Source organism: Mauremys mutica, chromosome 2 (assembly GCF_020497125.1).
Source record: "Mauremys mutica isolate MM-2020 ecotype Southern chromosome 2, ASM2049712v1, whole genome shotgun sequence".
Lineage (NCBI taxonomy): Eukaryota > Metazoa > Chordata > Testudines > Geoemydidae > Mauremys > Mauremys mutica.
This window is the reverse complement of record NC_059073.1, coordinates 124,989,436-125,011,315: the sequence shown is the minus strand read 5'-3', so window position 1 is coordinate 125,011,315 and position 21,880 is coordinate 124,989,436. Positions and strand designations below refer to the sequence as shown.

General features: G+C 43.0%; 2 protein-coding genes across 8 annotated transcripts in view; one reads left to right on the top strand and one right to left on the bottom strand.

The window, feature by feature from the left end:
* Positions 1 to 4,313, bottom strand: part of PIGN (phosphatidylinositol glycan anchor biosynthesis class N) — a 186,697-nt gene extending 182,384 nt beyond the window's left edge. Inside the window, exon 1 of one of the 5 annotated variants that reach the window (XM_045003648.1) lies at positions 4,154 to 4,309. The gene's annotated coding sequence lies outside the window, so the exon portion shown is untranslated. Of the gene's footprint in view, positions 1 to 4,153 lie in introns of all 5 variants that reach the window. The other 4 variants (XM_045003649.1, XM_045003647.1, XR_006576677.1 and 1 more) reach the window with 4 other exon arrangements.
* The window catches only part of RELCH (RAB11 binding and LisH domain, coiled-coil and HEAT repeat containing), a 119,504-nt gene continuing 101,899 nt past the window's right edge, over positions 4,276 to 21,880 (top strand). The window contains exons 1-2 of one of the 3 annotated variants that reach the window (XM_045003644.1): positions 4,276 to 5,383; positions 21,696 to 21,785. In XM_045003644.1, coding sequence (XP_044859579.1) covers positions 4,462 to 5,383; positions 21,696 to 21,785 — 1,012 coding nt within the window. In that variant the 5' untranslated portion in view covers positions 4,276 to 4,461. The remainder of the gene's footprint in view (positions 5,384 to 21,695; positions 21,786 to 21,880) is intronic. The other 2 variants (XM_045003643.1, XM_045003645.1) reach the window with 2 other exon arrangements.

Below are 21,880 nucleotides of genomic sequence, written 5' to 3'. Positions count from 1 at the left end.
ATTTGAGCCGCTCACTTATAAACATGATGTCCTGGCCTCAGTCATCACATAACTATACACATGGCTAGCATTAAGATTATAGAGAAAGTTGATTATTCAGTTCTTTGTAGCACTCCCTATACTTAACTAACTTCTCCTGTAGTAGAGAAGCAGTACCCAGTTGTTCATGCTTGGGTTTGTATCATAGTTGTCAACATTTATAAGTGTTTCAAGTTAAATTCTCCAAAATATTTAGGAGCTAGGGAGCACTAGGTCTCGATACTACAGGGTTACAGGCACACAATGTTGGCTTGTTCCCAAATTTCCATAAAATATTGTTGAGTAACCATGAATATGCCTGTTTAACTGACTTTTTCCCCGTCAGTACACCACATACACTATTTCACCAAAATTATAAAGAGATACTGAAATGGAGGAATTCTTTGCTATAGGATAGAGATTAATTTTGTACTCCACAGCAGTTTTTAGTCCATGGGGTTAAATTCAATGCTTAGTGTTAGCAGATGCATCTCTGCTGATTTTAGTGGAGTTATGTCAATTTACAGCAGAGCTGAATTTGCTTTCCAGAAGTTAGCCAACGAGTCTAAAGTACAGGTTAAAACTGCAGAGTGCTCTGAAGGCCACTAGAAGATGCTGCAAGTTGAGACTATTTTTTCTTTTCAATTTTCACTTCAAAAGCAAACAGTCACGATAACAAATTTTGAATACATTCAGTGTGTATACATCGTCACAGTGTATCGTCACTTAACTCTGCAAATTTTGAATACATTCAGTGTGTATACATCGTCACTTAAAACAAGCAGTATAAAACTTCTGCACCAGTAAATTATATATTGATTAAAACATGCTAAAACCAGATATAAAAGCCAACACACATTCTGACTAAATACGTCCCAGGATTCCCAATTTCATTAAAAGAATTCCTCACTTCAATTCATGTCCTCTGTTCTCTTTGTCAGTGCCCTCTTAGACCTAAAAGTCACTATTTTTAAAACAGAATTTTCAGGATGCTGTCTTTTTTGCAACAAGTGCATTAAGTTGCATTATTTTCTGGTCTTTTAAACATTGCAAACATGTGGCCTCCAATAAACTTATTTTAAAATTATGAAAATGTATTATATTAAGCATACTGGATTGTGTGTGTGTCAGAAGCCATTATTTTAAGTAAATATCTTAAGTAGACACTTCAGTTCTTTTACATTACAGAAAGAGGGTTTGGATTGACAGTATGCTACCATATTCTTAGAAAACTATTTTCCTTGTTATTAAATACATTTCAAAATGCCCTAAGGATGGGAAATTAAGTTAATTCTGTACTAATCTAATTTGCACAACCATAATTTGCAAACATTCAAAAACAGCCATATCTTCTTACTTCTCAGCAAAGACTTCATACTGTAGCCAACTGCTGTAATGAAGTCTTTTATTACTAAGGCTTCAGGCCCAATCTTACACCCACAGAAGAGCAAAAATTCTATTGAGCTACCTTTACAAAACAGAATACAGAACATTTGCTAGTATAGTATGAAATACAGACAGGGCTTCATACTGGAGGAAACATGCAAGGAACCAAATCTACCAGTGCTATATCGTGTATCTATTAAGTTTAAATTTAAGTCAGCACTCCTCATGGAGGAAGAGTGCCTGTCTGTATGTAGGTTTGCAATTTGGGGGTCTTGATAGATCCTTAGATGCTCAGGTATTAGCTGTGTGCAAGAGCACTTTATTCACTAATGTCTAGCAAAGAAAGTGAGCTTTTATTTTATATGTGGAACTTGCTAGTTAACCATGCCTTTTGTCAACTCTAGCTTAAACTTCTCTAATGTAACTCACATCGAGCTACACCTTAAAGGCATTCAGAAGATTGAATTAGCCACTTCCAATACACTAAGCAAAGCTTTTCGAAGACAGAACTTTATAATGCTGTGCCATAGTTAACTGTTATTTCTGAGTAGCTTCCAGGGGGAGTCTCAAATGTTGATTTTGACTTTACAAAGACCTAAACATATTGGGACCTGACTAATCTATGGCATGTCTATAATATGGAAATTTTCTAACCAATTTTAAAGACTGTTCAGCCAAACCAGTTAGAGTCGTCGATTTTAACAGCAGCTAGAGCCACATTGTAGCTCCAGTTTTAAGTGATTCTGTAACTATAGGTCAGGCTGCCTGGAGTCATCAATACACAGATCCACCTTATAGTGCTAACTAGTTTTAAAATTAGTTTAGCTGAACTGGGGGTTTAATACTGGTTAGAAATCATCCCCCATATAGCCTCTTCAATTAATATCTTCAGTGTTGTGATCTTTAAGAGGCGCTCAAACAGCTGCCAATTTACAGTTCTTGGAACCCAATCAAGTAAGGATTGAGAATTTGTCTATACTGAGAATTGGCACCAATTATAGCCACCATAGATAGGTCCACTGGTGCACATCTTTTGGGTAGGCAGGCCAACATTTGTAACTAGTACAGCTTTTTTACTTAGCTAGGTCAGAAACAGTCTGTGAGGTGTAATGAACAACACTTTGGAACATACCTGCTATTTGACTGTTAGACACTATTAAAACTAGAGGGTCACACATTTTGTTGTGTACATAGGCCAAACTATACACCCAATAAGAGATTGGGTTAGAGATTTCCTGTAACGTACAGGCAGAGAATGGGGTCACCAAAGCTATTTCTCTGCCTGTAACACGCTGGGGGCCTGAATTTCCTTTCACTTACACCAGTGGAAATCAGGCATCAAGTTTTCCAATTTTCACCAAAATGAACAGATTTGTGCCCCATGCCATCTAGAATATTCCCTGAAATTTTGGAGTTGAGGGGATGCAGTGTCCAAGTTATTACATTAGTCAGATGAACAGAGAAAGAAGATTGAGTTGAGCATAGACCTCACTTGGCTCAGGCAATACTGAGCAATCATGATATTATCATAGTTTTCTTGGGGAAAGGCAAGTGTGGAAGATTTGATGCTTTTATTAATTATTTTTACCTCTGCAAAACAGTCATGAAAATTTACCAGTTCTATAGGAGAGTGAGCTGGCCTCCACTAATAGTGCATCAACACAAATGTTTATTACTTTCCTATCAATTTTTACTGTAGTCAATGCAGCTGAACAAGCATCACACAGCACACATTTGGGTCTGGAGAGATCTTTATTACTGGTGATACAAAAAAAGGAAAGAACGCAGCTAGACTCTCTGAGCCCAGGACGAGTTTGTAGGAAAGGAAGATGGGGGGAAACCAGCTCTGGTGAGCAGGACAAATTTCAACTTTCAAATTTCATTGAGAAAAGCAATGTGTAAGCACACTGCAGCAATTTAGCTCAAACTGCCACTTTGCTTTGGCCCTCCAGCTAGTTCTCACTGTAACCCAGGGAGCAAAACTCTACCTGCTCAGGATAGTTATTGATTTCTGGACATCTGTAGTGTTGTTGGAGCTGTGTTGGTCCCAGAATACTAAAAAGAGAAGATGAGTGAGCTAGTATCTGTTGGTGAAAGAGACAAGCTTTCAAGCTACACAGACAGGAAGCCTTACAAGCTTGTCTCTCTCGCCGTCAGAAGTTGGTCCAATAAAAAAAAAAAAGGTTACTTGACCCACCTTGGCTGTCAGTTATCATTGGTCACTGTAACCTCGCCCCTCCATCACGGCTGCCAGTATCACAGGGCTGCCTGTATCCGGGGGAGGGATCTCCTGCATGGGCAGCACTCATGCTGGGTTATGTCTGGCTGCTGCTGCCATGCAAGACCCTAGGGCTCGTGTCCAGCGCCGGGCACCCTGCGGGGCTCTGCACAGCGGCCCCCCGAGAGCAGCTCAGAGGCTGTCTCGGCGGCGGCTCCCTGGCTGCCCCCTCTGAGGGGCGATAAACCGGGACACTGGGGATGAGCCTGAGCCCGCAAACCAGGCGAGCAGCCGCCTCCCGGCGCTATCCGGACAGGCAGCAACGCTCGTCCCCGCCGCCCCCCCGCTAGCGACCGAGCCAACCACCGCCCCGGCGCCGCACGCCCGGCCGAGCACGAGCCGCCCCGCAGAGCGCGCGGGAGGCCCAGCGGCGCGGCTGAGCTGCTACAGAGCAGGAGGCGCAGCCGCTCCGGCGCCCCACTCCCAACCAGAGGAGCGAACTGCGCAAGCGCTGCCCCCACAGCTACTTACTAGCTCACGGGCTGTCCGCGCCGGCACCAACGTTCGCCCCACGAGGCCGTTCCGGGTTCGCGCACACTCTCGCGAGACCCAGCAGCCTATCGCTCCGCCCCTAGCTTGTCTCTCCTCCCAGCCACTGATCCCGGCTGTCACCACCCACCCACTTCCGCCTCCAGGCCGGGTCCCTTCCACTTGCAAAAGAGGTCAGTCCCCCTCCACAGGCCGGGCCAGGCCCCGCCCCTTTACTGATCCCGCTCAGCCCTTCCCACGCTGCGTGCCCCTCTTAACATAAACTCCGCCCATCGCCCCAATATTTCCTTATGGCTCCAGCCTCTCCCGTGTCTCCGTCACCCGTAGGCCCCGCCCCCTTTGCCCTAAACCTCGCCCTTCCCAGGCTTCGCCTCAAGCCCCGCCTCCACCTGACAGGAGAAGGGGGGCGGAGCCTCCGATTCCAGCCCCAACCGTTGCCTGCGGTTGGACGGGGAAGTCTCGCGAGAGTTGTCACGCGGAAGCCGCCAGAGGAGGGTGAGGGAGACAGGAAGAGAGTCGCGGCTGCTTCCTTGCTAGTGGCAGCGGCGGCGTCCGTAGTAGCGACTGGGGCGGCGCGCCCGGGGCTGGTCCCGGCGCCGCGGGGCTGGAGAGGCGGCGCAGCAGCAGGGGCCGGGGGTGTCGCTGGGCCGGCCAGGAGGGCGGAGGTGGCTGCGCGGCCCGTGTCGCGCTGTAAGATGGCGGCGGCGGCGGCGGCGGGCGGAGGCAGCAGCGTGAACCCGTTCCTCAGTGACTCCGAGGAGGAGGAGCCGGAGGAGCCGAGAGCCGGCGGCAGCAGCAACGACCCCGGCCTGGGAGGCCCGCTCTCCCCGCAGCAGCAGCACGAAGAGGAGGAGGAGGCGGCGGCGGCGGTGGGGGGTCCCGGGGCGCTGCCGGGACTGCGGGCGGCGGCCCCCGGGGAGGCCGGCTGGGCCGGGCCCGGCGCAGGAGAGCCCCCCCGGGTGCCTATGGACGCGCTGGCGGCGCAACTGCTACGGGACCAGTTCCTGCTGACGGCGCTGGAGCTGCACACGGAGCTGCTGGAGAGCGGCCGCGAGCTGCCCCGCCTGCGCGACTATTTCTCCAACCCGGGCAACTTCGAGCGGCAGAGCGGCACCCCGCCCGCGGGGGGAGCCCCGGGCCTCTGGGGAGCTGCCGGCGCGGCGCCGGGGGGAGCGGCAGCCAGCGGCAAGGAGCCCGGCCCCGGGCAGCTCAGTAAGTGACCTTCGCTTGCCACAGGGCAGAAGGGAAGTGTGCCCTGCTGGAGTTTCTATGAGGCGGGAGTTGGCGGTGGGAGGGGTGCGACGGGGGCCTAGAGGGAGAGATGTCTGGTGGCTGGACCTAGGTGTGTCTGGGGAGCGTGCGGGGGACCGGTGTGTAGGGGGCTTGACGTACCTGGGTGTTGGTATGGGCGTGGGTACAAGGGTTGGATGCTGCGCAGAAGGTGCCGCGTGGAAAAGACTGAGCATGAGACTGGAGGGGATGAAGTAAGCGGGATCGGGGGGGGGGGGGGGCGGTTGCTAGTAGTGCAGCAGTGTTAAAGCCAGGCTGTTATATTTTCTAGTGTAAGGTCAGCAGGACTCAGTAGAAAATCTCTAACCATGTTAGCGTAGAAGTCATCTTGTTTTGAGTTGGGTGTGATTAAATTTTATGGCAATCCTTGTGGAGAGAGAGAGAGAGAGGGGTAGGCATTTCTGCTTTAATTCCGGCCCATTCTCATGTTTGTTATTCTTATCTGACACACCAGTCAGATCACACATTCATGGTTCCACTGGGAGTGAGTTTTTCTTGGGCTGGGAATAGGAGGAAATATATTTTGGTTTATGACTGATTATCCTAAAGTCTATAATTTCCAACATGCGCTGTCAAAGTTTACTATGAAAAGGTCAATGTATTGACCCTGGCAACATAAGAAATAACATTCGGAATACTCTAATACTTTTATTACGTTTCAAGGGTCTTAGCTGTTGACCACAGAGTACAATGACTTCCATAATTAGTGCTAGCAGGTTTAGAGAGCACCAACGGTCTATGTCCTGTCATCTCTCTAAAATGTTTCAGAGGGAAATGTGTATAATCAGTATTGGGTGGATTTTTTGTCCTGTTGGTACCCAGGGAGTGGGCAGGCAAAGATAGTGTTTGGGAAGTTGTCATAGACCTTACTACTGATAAGTATCACTGTCTGTCTTTATTTATGGATGAACAGATGAAACTATACTTGCGTTACTTACATAAAATACCTACTTTTCATCAAGACTCTCATGGCAATGACATGAGGTCTAAAACACAAGTCTTTAAGCTAACTAAAAGATCAGATGAATTCTATAAGAAGAAATGGTTTCCCCTCTCTGTTCCTTGGCTTTTAATTTGTGATTTACTGAAATCTTTATATTAAATGAAAGGGATGAAAGTGTTTGTGGTTAATAGAAACTTGGATGCTATATACATATGTTCTAGTTCAAAAGAATATACATCTTGTGTGTAAGCTGTCTCCCAAATAATGGGGCACCTTCATAAATAACATTACTGGCACAAAACCATGTTATAGACTTAAACTTTGGAAATGGCTTTTGGGTTTTCATTTAATATCTTCAGCCACTCAAAAATTAAATTTGTGAGCTTGTACTGCTTATTGTAAGAAGCAGACTAATACATGATTATATCTAAAATTATATCATCGCACCCCAGTTATTCTATTATTGCTTTTGAATATTATTTTTGAAATATTCAAGACATTATTTGCTTCTTGACAAGTTTAGTAGGTTTTACAAAGACTTGTGCTTTAGGGCCACATAGATGCTAAATTCACTTCCATCTGATTAAAAAGTGCCCATTTTAGAAGTCTAACTAGTCAGATTACTTAATTGATTTAATAGTCTCATTGCTTTGTTAACATGAAATCTGGTTACTGTTGGAGATAGAATACTAGACTAGATGGACCCTAAGTCTGATCCAGAAAGTTCAGCAGGGGCAACTTCTACTGGGCAAGATAAGCCCAGCCCTACCTGGTAACTCTCAAGTATGGGGTTTCTGCCACGATGTGAAGGGGGAATTCTAGGCCATATCTATGGTGCTGCAGCTGGGCTGATGTAATGCTGTAGCATAGATGCCTCCTACATTGACTGAAGGGGATTTTCCATTGAAGTAGAGTATGTCTGCACTTAAGACACACAGCTGCACCACTGTAGCACTTCAGTGTAGAGGGTTTCTTCATCAACAAGAGGGTTTCTTCTGTCACTAAAGGTAATCCACCTCCCTGAGAGGCAGTAGCTAAGTTGATGGAAGAATTCTTCCATTGCCCTAACACAGTCTACACTAGAGACTGGGTTTGTTTAACTGCGTTTCCGGGGGTGTGGATTTTTCACACCTCTGAGACAGCCATGTCAATGTAACTTTTCAGCATAGACTAGCCAGAGTTAATTCATCTCCGAGATGTGGTAGTGAGGCCACTAGAAGAATTCTTCCATTGACCTAGCTGCATCCACACTGGGAGTTAGGTTGACTTAAGTGCTTGGGACACACAATTTTTCATAGCCCTTTACAATGTAATTAGATCTAATTTCTAGGTTTAGGCCAGGTGGCTTCACTTGCAGGAGATCTGAGTTAAAGGGGAGCCAAATATGGGTGAGTAGCAGCTTTAGATTTCCTTTCCTGGGCTTTTAGTGCTTTGAGAGCAACCCCTCTAGAAGATGCTGAAAAAGACTAGCTAGAGAGAGAACAATAGCGTTTTGAGCTAATTAAGAGAGCCCTCTAATGCCTCTGGCGAGGCCTACACTAAAAATTTAGGTTGGCACAGCTACATTGCTCAATTAGCCTAATCCTCCTCCCCCCCTCCCACCCCCCAAGTGTAGACAGCATTAGATCAGTGGAAGAATTCTTCTGTTGACCTAGCTACCACCTCTTAATGAGGTGGATTAACTAGAGTGACGGCAGAACCTTGAAGCGCTACAGTGGTAGCTGTTTAAGTGTAGACATGTGGTGATGTAGAAATTGAGAGAATGTTTACACTTAAAATGTTGCATCAGCACAGCTGCACCTCTGTAGCACTTTAATGACAACACTCTAAACCAGTGGTCCCCAACGCAGTGCCCGCGGGTGCCATGGCGCCTGCGGGGGCATCTATGTGTGCCCGCATACTCCTCGGCGGACGAGCATCCACTGAAATGCTGCTGACAGCAGCATCATCCAGAGGCATTGCCACAGAAATGCCGCCAATTTTCGGCGGCGACGCCTCTGGATGATGCTGCTTGTCGGCATGTCTATTGACATTGCCGCTTCTTGGCGGCATTTCGGTGGATGCTCATCTGCCGGCCACGGTAAAGGTTGGGGAACACTGCTCTAAGCAATGGTTCTCAACCCGTGGGCTGCTTGTGGCCTGATCAGCACACAGCTGTGGCCCATGTGGCAGCCTCAGGGCAATTCAGGTAGTATATGTATTGTGTGGATCTGGCCCACGAACCGCACATAGAGCTGCATATGCGGCCCACAGTGGTAAATAGGTTGAGAACCACTACTCTAAGCCAATGGGAGAGAATTCTTCTGTTGGTGTAGTTAATCCACCTCCTTAAAGAGGCAGTAGCTATTTCAACGGGAGAAGCTCTCTGGCCAACAGAGCATTGTACACAAGAGGTTAGGTCACTATAACTCGGGGTGTGGATTTTTCACATTCTGAGCTACATAGTATACTGATATAGGTCGCTAGTGTAGTGTAGACTTGTGTCTCTAAAGCTATGTCTATGATACAATTGCACATCTTTGGTGCTGCAGGTGTGCTGCTTTAGTGCCATAGTGACGACACCTGCTACAGCAGTGGAAGAGGATTTTCCATTCAGTAGTTAATCCACCACTCAGAGGCAGTAGCTAGGTTGAGAAAATTCTTCCATTGGCCTAGCAACATCCACCCTGGGGGTTACAGTAGCTTAATTAGGTCTTTCAGGGTGTGAGGTTTTTCACACCCAGGTGATGTAGCTAGGTCAATCTAAATTTTAGTTGTAGACCAGGCCTAAATCACTCATGTTTGGTGATCCATTTGAAAAATGTGTTTCAACTTGGCCAAATTTATTAGAGTTAAAAAGGTACTTTGCTTATGCACTGATTTTTAAATTGCAACTGGATATATTTTACCAACCCTCAAATGTTCAACTCATATTATGCAAGTTAAGTGAATTTCTCATTCTGTAGCAATCTCAGTGTTTTATTGGTGAGGTGACGGAGTACATAAGAAAGTTGAGTGGAATTTCTCAATGTGCAGATAGATGCATCTCTTCTGCAGTCTGAGAGGCTTTGTATGGAATGAGGCAAGGCTTTATAACAGGGGTCGGCAACCTTTCAGAAGTGGTGTGCCAAGTCTTCATTTATTCACTCTAATGTATGGTTTCGCGTGCCAGTAATACATTTTAACCTTTTTAGAAGGTCTCTTTCTATAAGTCTATAATATATAACTAAACTATTGTTGTATGTAAAGTAAATAAGGTTTCAAAATGTTTAAGAAGCTTCATTTAAAATTAAATTAAAATGCAGAGCCCCGCAGAGCAGTCGCCAGGACTTGGGCAGTGTGAGTACCACTGAAAATCAGCTCGTATGCCGTCTTTGGCACATGTGCCATAGGTTGCCTACCCCTGCTTTATAATATGCATGTATATAGAATAAGATTGAGGGCCTCAATAATCATTTACTCACTGAACAAATATATCCATTTAACGATCCAAAGATTAAGTATGCAATGGAATTTGTTTTTTTCACATTTCTTTTCATAATGAAGAAATTCTTCCGCTCAGAATAGCCCAGTCAACCTTATATGGAAGACTACTGTTAGGATAATCGCTTTAACTTTTTTAATGCAAAATAGCAGCTGGAAAAGACAGCTAGTAAGTAGCCTGTGGCCAGTAACCTGTCTGTTGTTCACCAGCAAGTACTTTACGAACCACTGGTAGCCTATGGAGCAAAGTTCAGGATACTAGTTCATGGAATAGTTCATTTAATAATGACCATAAAAAAGATGGGAGCTTTTGAGTTTTCAGAAACTTGCTCTGACTTCTTGTTCTGAAACTGGTCAAATGGCACTCCCAAAGACAATTAATATTCAAATGGTTGCCGTTTTATATATTTCTGAAATAGTGTTCTCCATTATCAGGCAGCAACAATGTATTAGGATGCGGCTGTAAACAATGAAATAGAAACTATGGTACTATTAGAAATTCAGATGCAGACATTCTTTCCAACAACCCTGCCCTTTCCAGATTGTTAATGAAGATGCCTACATGAATGTAGAGCTAACTCTATTACTTGAAGTACACCACTAAGGGCTTCACTTTAATGCTTTACAAAGCTTCATTACCCTTTACAGTCCTCTGATTGGTTTTTAAGCTCTGTAACAGTGCTCACACCCAAGCAAACTCAAAATAATTTTGCACCCACAGTCTTCTCTGCAGCAGCACTGCAATATCAGTTGAGGCGTACTGAGTTTACATAAAATTCCATTTCCGATTCCTGAATCTTGTTTTCCACCCCCACAAACTTTTGGTGGCGCCTTTGAGGAGGCATGTTGTTCACTGACAGCCTTAACACCAGTGTACCTTGAGAACAGCAGGTCAAGAAATAATACTGACTGTGTGGAAAAACTGTGCCTTTCAGTGATGTTTGATGCATTCTTTCAACAAAGAGCCCAGAGAGCATTCAGCCTGTAATGTTTGAACCAGCTGGAATCCTAAAAACTACCAGCAGGTTTCTTATGGTCATGGCTATGCAAAACTGCCAAATCTTTACAGTTATAAATTCTAACAAGGGACAGATTTTTTTTTCTGCTCCTTCTCCCCTAAAGTGAAATTTGTATGCGTTTTCCAACAGTCATTTCAGGTTATGGCAATATTATGAGTTGTTAAATCTACTACAAACAAATACGGGCTGTTAACACCAATTCCATTCAGTAAATTCTTTAAACTGCTTTTTCAATTGTTGTGAAATTCTCTGTTTCAACACTCAGGGTCTTCGGTCCAGGGACTGCACCAGGATAGCTATGATGCTATAGTTATATCAATATAACCCTGTAGTATAGATGCAGCATACTGTGATGGAGGGTTTTTTCCATTCATGTGGGATCACCAGCTCCACAAGCATCTGTAACTGGGTTGACAGACTCATCCTTCCCTTGACCTAGCTGAGCCTACATTGGTGGTTCGGTCAGCATTGCTACGCTGCTCAGAGGCATGGAATTTTCACACCATTGGAATTATTAATATCTGAAATTATTATTTGAAACCAACAAACACTACAGTAACCATAAATTCCTTTTTAAATGCAAAGGCCAAATGATATTTATACAATTGCTCTAAACATGCCTGAAAAGTCTAATAAGCAATCTACTAAATCCAAACAGTAACAAAAGAATTAATTATTTGAATAAGATACTTACAAATAGGCTAAACCTGGGGGTGCTTTAGACCCATATTGGCTGGCTCCAACATGGTTGGCAGGTATTAGGGCAATGAACCCTTTAAGAGTTTACTACTTATACCCTTTAACAAACAAGTGATGTCATTGCCAGTTACTGTCTTCAGCTAAAAAACAATTTGAATCAGTTCACCCTTTTTTCCAGTCTTAATCCAGATAAGATTTACAAACTCCTTTTTTCCCAAGGCTCTTCCTCCTTATCTCTTCCCCGCCTTCCTGCTAACCAACAGTTTTTCTTTGCACCTGGGTTTACATAGGTTTTAACACTAGTGTGTGGTTTGGGGAAGGGCTGTGTTGGCTCATTTTAAAACAGATTCTTTGTTTTAATTTAAAACCATCTGCAGTCACCCCTGTCAGTCAGCGGCCTTCTTTTTCAAAACTTCCCCCTATTCATTAGTTATTTTTTGAACCAGATATCCTCCCTATTTCATTCTTTTCGACCTTATAATTCATTCTTTTCAAGGCCTTCCTTCTAGTCAGGGCCCTTCTTTACAACACACACATTTCCTTAACCAATAAGCTAACTTTACTTCTTTAATTTTATACTTATCATACAACATCTCTGACTGACATAGCTGTGTCCAGCTACATTTTATGGTTAGATCGGACCGTAGCCTCTGAACTCCAAATGAGTGGTACTGAAAACGATGAAAGAAAGCAAGAAAGGTGTGAATATGCTGTAAGAAGAAAGGAGTGTTTTGTTGGACACTTTCTAGTAACATTTCTCAAACCTAAATCATAGGCAAAGTGATTGAGGCGAGTACATGATTGTAATAATTGCTTTATTGTGCTAGGCATTGTACAAATATATAGTAAAAAGTTTCCTCTCCAAAGAGTTAACAGTCTAAAGTTAAGCTGTAGAAAGTGGGTGTAACAGTCAAAGGAAAAAGGAGCAGATGAAGGTAGCGGTGATGGTCACTTGTCATTGCATCAGCGACCTATATGCAGTTTTTGATTATTGTCAGCTTTTATGATAAGTGAGAGTGTGCTAATAAAATTTGCAGATGACACAAAGTTGGGAGATACTGCAAATATGGAGGAGGACTGGAATATCATACAAGAAGATTTGGACAACTTTGTAAAGTGGAGTAATAGAAATGGGATGAAATTTAATAGTGCAAAGTCATGCATTTAGGGACTAACAAAAAGAATTTTTGCTATAAGCTGGGAATGTATCAGGTGGAAGTAACAAAGGAGAGAAAAATCTGAGTGTATTGGTTGATCACAGGATGACTAAGCTGCCAGTGTGGTGCGGCCATGAAAAAGGCTAATGCAGTGCTAGGATGCATCAGGAGAGGTATTTCCAGTTGAGACAGGGAAGTATTAGTACCATTATACACAGAACTGCTGAGATCACACCTGAAATACTGTGTGCAGTTCTGATCTCCCATGTTTAAGAAAGATGAATTCAAACTGGAACAGGTGCAGAGAAGGGCTACTAGGATGATTCAAACTGGAACAGGGGCATAGAAGGGCTTAGGATGATCTGGGGAATGGAAAACCTACCTTATGAGAGGAGACTCAAGGAGCATGGCTTGTTTAGCCTAACCAAAAGAAGACTGAGGAGAGCTATGATGGCTCAATAATATCAGGGAAGGAGAGGAGTTATTTAAATGAAGTGCCAATGTGGACACAAGAATAAATGGATATAAACTGGCCATCAACAAGCTTAGGCTTGAAATTAGGTGAAGGTTTCTAACCATCAGATGAGTGAAGTTTTGGAACAGCCTTCAGGGGGGTATAGTGCGGGGGGAAAAAGCCTAAGCTTCAAGACTGAGCTTGACAAGTTTATGGAGGGGATGACATGATGGGACTGCCAATAATGCCAGCCTCAATTCCCCATTTGTCCACTTGTCCCACAAGCACCTAACAGCAAATACCTCCAAGGGCTGGTGAGGGGACACTAGATGGAGAGGACCCTGTTTCCCAGGTGTCTGGCTGGTGGATCTTGCCCACATGCTCAGGGTCTAACTGATCGCCATATTTGGGGTTGAGAAGGAATTTTCCCCAGGGTCAGATTGGCAGAGACCCTGGGGTTTTTTCGTTGTCCTCTGCAGCATGGGGAATGGGTCAATTGCAGGTTTAAATTAATGTAAATGGTTCGTTCTCTGTAATGTGAAGTCTTTAAATCATGATTTGAGGACTTCAGTAACTCAGCCAGAGGTTATGGGTCTATTACAGGAGTGAATGGGTGAGATTCTCTGGCTGGCAATATGCAGGTGGTCACACTAGATGATCATGATGGTCCCTTCTGACCTTAAAGCCGATGAGTCTAATTGGCATTTTCCTATAGAAATTGTAGCAGCAATGGGGCTTTATTGACTCATTTGGGGAGGGCATTTCATTCATAAAGGGCAACATGGAAAAAAGTGAAAAGGTGATTGTGAGAAAAGTGGATAAATGGGGAATTGAGGTAGGCATTATTGGCAGAGCAGAGCGGGTTGGAGACAGTGTAATAAAATAAATAAGGGGCAGAATTGAGATGGGTGCAGTGTTTAAAAGGTGAGGATAAGAGTCTTGAATTTGATGCTGTTGTGAAAGAGAGGGAGGCATTTCAGAACAGTCTCAGCAGCATTTTGAATGGACCTGCAGAGGGTTTGAGGATCAGGAGGGCCTGGAAGTGGGTGAGGCTTAAGGGTATGCCTCTACTGCAGTGTAAGCCCAGAGTTTGAATACAGGTTTAAGCCTAAACCTCCCGTCTGTCTATACACACATCACGGGTCCAACCCTGAATCAAGACTCGACCTGGGGTTCTAACTCCTATTGCTTTGCAGTATAGATGCACTCTTACTCTGTGAGTCCTCCAGAAGTCCCATGGGCCAACCTTCTTTGTCCTCTGAACAGTCAAGTTTGATGGACAGTCAAGTTTTTCCACACTGTGCTACAAACAAAGGACTAGAGTGGCCACATTTTAGGAGGACGCCTGGGGATGTGTATGGTTGCACTTGGGCCCACACAATGCAGTGTAGATGCTGGAGACCCAGGTAGGGACCCAGGGTTCAACAATCCCTAACCTGGGATTACAAATGAGTGTAGATACTCAAGCCCTAGGTTAACAAACCTAGGGTCTGCTAACTTGAGTTCTATTAACCCTGGGCTTACATTGCAGCATAGACATAGCCTAAGAGGGAAAATTCAGAGATAGAAGCAAAGTTATGAACCTGAGTGACCGTTATACGGATGGTGTTAACTAGTGGTGGGAAAACACTGTCAAAACCTGTCAAGTTTCAATTGACGTACATTTACAAGGAGATGACTGAAAGACCAGGGTTTGGGGTATGAGGTTGGAGGTAGGGTTGCCAACTGGGTAATATTTAAAAATCAGACACTGCCTCTTCCCCTGAGGCCCTGCCCCCATCCACTCCTCTCCCCCCACCCCAATTGCTGTTCGCCTCCCACCTTCACCCCACCACCACCACCCAGGTTAGGAGGTACTTGCCTGCAGAGCCACCAGACGAAGGTAGGAGGTGGCGCTGGCTGAGTAGGGGCTGGAACAGGTGGTGACCCAGCACCTCCCCTGCTTGCCGTAACCAGACTTTGGGTGTCCAGTCAGTATATCTGACCAGACGCTGTCAGGTCCCCTTTTCGACCAGACTTTCTGGTCAAAAACTGGGCACCTGTCCACAGTAGTTGTAGGAGAGGAATTTGAGGCAACAGTTGTATAAGACACATTCCAGTGAGTTTAGAGATGAAAGGAGAAAGTAGCTGAAGGGGCAGGTGGGTTCAAGGGTGGTTTTCTATGATGGCATGACAACAACATGATTATATTTTGAGGGGAAGGAATCTGAGGGAATTTTTAAGAAGAAATTCGAAGGAGTTATCAAGAGAAGTCAGCCAGTGGGAGCGATGAGCATACTGAGCAGGCTTAGGGGTTAAGAGAACTGCAAGTAATCTCCAGGTCGCAAGGGAGCAGGTGTGGTTGGGGGAGGTGACATAGGATCTTGTCAGCCTTCTTTTAAAATATGATTGGGGGTTGGAAGATTTTTAGAAAATAGGCAGCTAGAATTGGGCGGGAGTCAGTGACCATGAAGAAGCAGTGCTGCTTGAACAGGAAGATGTCCTCCCCCTTCAGTTCTGCCAAACTTGTTGTGGATGCTATCCATGTATTATTATTTGTATTGATCACAGCATTCTATCCACAGATCCTCAGGAACCTTGTTTGTTTAATAAATGAAAGATTTTAATATCAAGAAGGTTTATTTTGCAGTATTTGAACTTGTTAAAGTAAAAAACATAAAGTGGTAAACTAAACATCAAGACATAAGAATTAATAGAAGAAATAATGCAATTCTAAAAGTTATTCTACGTAGAACAAACATCAACTTTTCACTTTAAGGAATATATAGCATAGTGTATGATGAATTGTGTGTGATGAGTGGGGAGTGGCATGGTGAAAGAGTAAAGAATGGTTGACAGATGCCTGGTCTTATGCAACACACCAAAAAAAAAAATGCTTCCGAGTATCCAAATACTATTTACATAACTTAATCGTTTTTCTTCCAACATTGGGAACTCCACACTCATAACAAGTACATTTATCCACAGATCCAAAATAACACCTCACTTCAAGCATTGATTCTTATGCTGTGAAAAATGAAATCTCTATTGACAGCAATTAGATAGAATTCTGAAACATAGCAGCTTCAAAATGTGATCTGTTGCAGTGAAATGAGTCATAGATAACTACATGCATTGCTTTTGTCAGTGTGACAAAGTTACAGGAAGACATTTACTTGTGCTGCTGCTTGTTTAATGGCAAAATCTGAAAAAAGAGACTTGACAAATAACCCCTAAAAGCAACCTACAGACTTATATTTTGCAACATTTACTGTCTGCAGATGCACTTGCACTGCAGATGATGTGCATCTCTCCCTACCTCTTACTCTTGGGAGCAACTGTAACATTTTTTACTGTTGCCCCACATATCCCAGAATTTCCATCTGGGGAAGAAATGCTGACTCTGTATGCCTAATACTTTGGTGCTGCCTGGTTAAAAAACTACATTGCAGCATCCAATTGAGGCTTCTGCACAGTACACCTCAGTTACATCCAGGCAAGGCCAGGGTGGTTCATGTCATCCTTGGTCATCTCTGTGCCTGAGCAGCTAATAATTTTTATAACTATAGTGGGGGAGACAGAAAAGAGTAGAGATGATGGCAGCTGTGTTGGACATAACATGAAGAGACTTGGCAGAAGCGTGCCTGCTCACCAAACCATCCCACATGGGTTGCTACAGTGAAAGCTTAGGAACTACTGGGATAAAAGCACTGGCATTATTTCATGGGGGAAATATTGCTCCCCTTTAGAACACTTATGTGAAATTTCATATGAAGTAAAACTTTGAGAAAGTTAGAAACTAATGACATACTGCCTAGTCATTTTCCAGAATGAGGAACTATTTTTGCCATTATTTTTCTCTTTCCAAAACAAAACTTTGTGTAGTGACACCATACTTGCACTGCTCTTGGGTGGTGTAATAGAAGCAGCATATGAGTTTTATAGCCAGGGATGAAAAAAATATTAATTTATATATTTCTAAATGTTAAACTTTTTAATCAGTTGGCCAAAATAATGTATGTTGGACAACTCAGTCTCCAATATTCAGTTACATCGTTAGTATGATTTTTTTTATATTTTAAGGGGAGGGGAGCTAAAATCTTTTTGGATATCATATTTGTTAAAAGAACTGAAATGTTTTGTAAAATTGTTAAATTGTGATTATAGTCTGACAAACAACTCGGTGCAGGATAGTTCTGAGTTTAATGGCCCTAAGACATCTGTTGTGCTTACAAGAGAAAAGATGTTCTTTCTGACTTGCAGACCTACAAACACAGTGTGCGTTCTGCATCCAGCTGTGCTGTCTCCGGCATATGCATCAATAGTTATAAAAATTCTACCCTGTGTTTCACTGGGATTGCTCAAAGTTTGGCTCTGTAATTGGAATTTAGATAAGAAATCTGTTTGTGCCAGACTGGAATTCAGTTTGCGTTCTCAAAGCTGTTTTGTCTCTGCATTGATAAAGAATATGAAGTACTAGAAATTTATGTACAAACTTTGCATCTTTAAAGGATGCAGTATTGGAGCTGTGTTGGTCCCAGGATGCTAGAGAGACAAGGTCGGTGCAGTAATATCTTTTTGATCTAACTGCTATTGGTGAGAGAGATCAGCTTTTGCACTTAGCTCAAAAGCTTGTGTCTCTCACCAACAGAAGTTGGTCCAATAAGATATATTACCTCATCCACCTTGTCTCCTCTTTAACGTAAGAAGTTATTACTGAGTACACACCAGGTTGAACTTTCCTTAATATGAAGATTGTTTAGAGCAGGGACTTTTTTCATATTTGTCTGTAAGAAACACCGAGCAAATGTCTGCTGCTGTACTTTAAAGTTGGTTGAATTGAAGCCTACTCACCCTAGACTTCAGCTGTTAGACTGTGTAACAACTTAAGGCTGGAACACTTTTCTTTTATAAATCGCTCCTCCTAACATACTTTTTGTCAGTCTTGTCAGTGTGAATTTGTAAGTGAAGTAGATCATTTTAAAAAATGGTGATGGAATGTAATCAGCTTCAGAAACCAAATACTTTGTGGTTAGAGTTGTACTGGTCAAATGGTAAAGCTTCTTGGACAGTCTCTCTACTCTGTGCTATTCATGTTGTCTACTTAGAGTAGACTCTGACTAGTTATTTAGCAGGCAGCGGTAAATCAGTGTCGCTATTGCCTCTCCAGAGCAGGATGCTGGTGTGAGCTACTACCTGCTATCATACAAAGTTATTTTTCATTATTGCTATGGGTTATTTTGGTTCTGACTTTGCCCCATATGCATCAGGATTTAAACCAAACTCTCTTTAGGAAACTACTACTTCATATGATCTAAAACTTCTAAAACATGTGATGACATTGCTTGTTTGTGGAGTGCTGTCATTTGCTTTAAAGGTTTTAGTACTTGGCAGACTCCATTTTATGTTCCATCCATAGGGATGGAACATGCCCTCTTTAAAATATACCAATTATAAAAAGAGACAAATGGTTATCTTGTGTAACCATTAGTTCTGTTACTCTTGTCCTAAACAATCATTAAAATATGCCAAAAATAGTAAGAAAAATAATATGCTCTTGATCAATGCATTTAATCTAATCTGGAGTGGCTATCATGGACTACTATCATTTGACTAGCTTGAAAGAAACCCATGGCCCTTGAAAACTCTTTATAGAATTCCAGCCTGTTAGTAGGTGGCTTGCTAACTTTCACTGCTGCTCTAATTGCTCAAAAAGTTAATTTCTTCTGAAGATTTCTGAGGGTTTCTCTTCATTTGCTTCTGTTTTGAAAGTTTTGGCTCAGTGACCATCTAAAATTAATACAGTAACTCCTCACTTAACGTTGTAGTTATGTTCCTGAAAAATGCGACTTTAAGTGAAATGATGTTAAGCGAATCCAATTTCCCTATAAGAATTAATGTAAATTGGGGGTGGGGGCTAGATTCCAGGGAAAAAATTTTTAGCCAGATAAAAGGCATTATATACATTTTAAACAATTTAAACAAGCAATTTAATACAGGTATAAGTTGCAAGCCATTTTAAAGAAACAATCATCATTGCTGAGCATGAAGCAATGGGAGGTGCCCCCGCCTTACCCCACACAGGCACAGCCCACTTGCACTGCAGATGATGAGGCAGGCAAGGAGGCTGAAGGTGCTGTAGACTAGGAGAAGCACATTGCGCAGCAGCTGCAGGTTCCCCTACTCTGCAAGCACCAGGGGTGGGGGGCTCAACCCTCGGCCCACCCATTCCACCCCTTCCCCCAAGCCCCCACCCTTAACCCTCCTCTTCTCCCCCAGGAGACGGGAGGGACAGGGAGCCTGCGCACCAAGTCCTCGCTCCTCCCCCCCTCCCTCCTGAACACCACAAACCAGCTGATTGCCGCGGGTGGGAGGAGGGGGAAGGCACTGATCGTGGGGTCTGCCGGCAGGTGGGAGGGGGGGGGACGTAGTGGAGCTGATTTTGGGGGGGGGGGGGGGGCTGCCAGCTGTGGACAAAGCAGGTAGCCAAACGACGTTATAGTGGAGCATTGCATGACTTTAAACGAACATGTTCTGTAATGGAGCAGGGACATAAGATCAAAACAATGTTAAGCGAGAGGAATTTAAGTGAGGAGTTATTGTAGTATAGTATCTTCTAGTCTTGCAAGTCTTGCACCCTGACCTTATATAACAGAATGTCCTAGACAGGACAAAACTGAATTCTGCATTTACAAAATAAGGTGGGTTCATTGGAAGCTCAGTAACAAGTTAGCATTTATACCGTGTTTATCTATATTGCTGAAACATCCATAGAACTCACCATCTTCAGTTAATGAAGATGTTAAATGACACAAATTGAAAAATATTGAACACTTCTAAGTACAGCTACCTAAGGTTTCTCGGTAATTTTGTTTTCACAATTGACTTTTTGAAATTTCTATCTACATTTAAAGCCTGTTTCGAATCTTCCTTTTGGGAAGAGGGACTTGTTTTTTAAATAGTTTTCTTCACTTAAATCTAGTGTTTAATTTACGTTGTGTAATGCAGATATCTATTCTACTTACTATTTAATGTGGCCAGACAAATTCAGGCTGAACTAGATTACTTTGTCTATAATGTTATTTATTTGTGAAAATTACATATGTACTTTGTGTGAGTTATCTGTGATATGTGCCTCTTCCACTCCCATTAAATAGTTTGATTGAAGCTTTTTCTTCAGTTTTGTATCTGTGGCAGATTCTATTCTTGCTTCTAATTCAAGGATTCTCAAACTGAGTGTTGGGACCCCTCAGGGGGTTGTGAGCTTATTACATGGGCGGGGGGAGGTGTCGTGAGCTGTCAGCTTCCACCCCAAATTCCGCTTTGCATCTAGCATTTATAATGGTCTTAAATATATTAAAAAGTCTTTTTAATGTATAAGGTGGGTCGCACTCAGAGGCTTGCTATTTGAAAGGAGTCAACAGTACAAAAGTTTGAGAACCACTGCTCTAATTCTCCAGAGCAGCATTCAACTGCTTTAACATGCTACAAGCTTTTCTCTTCTTCCAGTCCCAGGCTCATTCACTACACGTTCCAACTTCTGCAACAAATGAAGCTGGGGTCCTGTGGGGGAGAAAAAAATAGAATGTGTTAAATTAAAGACGGTATCATAATGCAGACACACAAGGGGGCTGAATTAAGAATGCATAGGCAACCTTCAGTGTGTCACTTTCTAACTTTTCAATGCTTGACTTTGCAACCTTCATGTTCTTTTAACAGTTTTGGTATGTAACTATAAATTTGTGCCTTTAGGTTGCAAATATACAGTAAGCATACAGAAAAAAAGGGTTTTCTAAACTTTTTTGGCAAAATGCACACATTAATCTTTATAAAAAGTTTCCTGCTGTAGAAATTTTCTTAACTTTTTGCTCCCATTCTCTTATGGTGGTTTTGGTGTTGCCTATTAAGGCTTGTCCACACAGAACAGCAATGAGCACTATAGAGAAGCATTTCTTCTGATTGTAATATATCTGTTGAACTGCCTCAAAACATTAGAATAGGGAATCAAGTAAATGATTCTAGCAGCCACAAACCTGCATCTCACTAGCAATTAAAATTTCTAATGCAAACCGAGCTGGTATTCTTGAAATCCATTACAAAGTAATTAGACCATATGTATAACAGCAAAAGGATATAAACAAAAAAACTCTGTGGCACCTGACGGAAAAAGGATTGCTGTATAGCCAACAGGAATTAGTTTTCTCCTGACATACTTTATTGGAAGCAAGAATGTTACATTTTTTCCCCTCACTGTTGCATGTTTCCCTATAGTCAGGATAGTCTTGCTGTAGTGCTCTTTTTTTAAAAAATAAATAAATAAATAAATCGAACTCTTAAATATCTTGTTTTTGTAAACGTTTGAAGGTTTAAAAAACAAAAATTTTAACCATACACAATACTTGAGTAACCATCTATTTCAAAATTTCTAAAACTCCCCCCAAAATTTATTTTTTGTTCATTGAACTGTTGCAATTTTTAGGACTTCTTACAAATGATTAAAATCCTGTTTCACCTCTTGTAGATCGAGCTGGAAGCATTAGTACCCTTGATTCCTTAGACTTTGCAAGATACTCTGATGATGGAAACAGGGAGACAGACGAACGCGTAGCAGGTGAGTACGATTTTGTGTGGGGTGGGAGCCCTAGAATACTAGGGTTACCATATGGCTTCATGGGGGTTTTTTGGGCAGCAGCATTTCTAAATTGC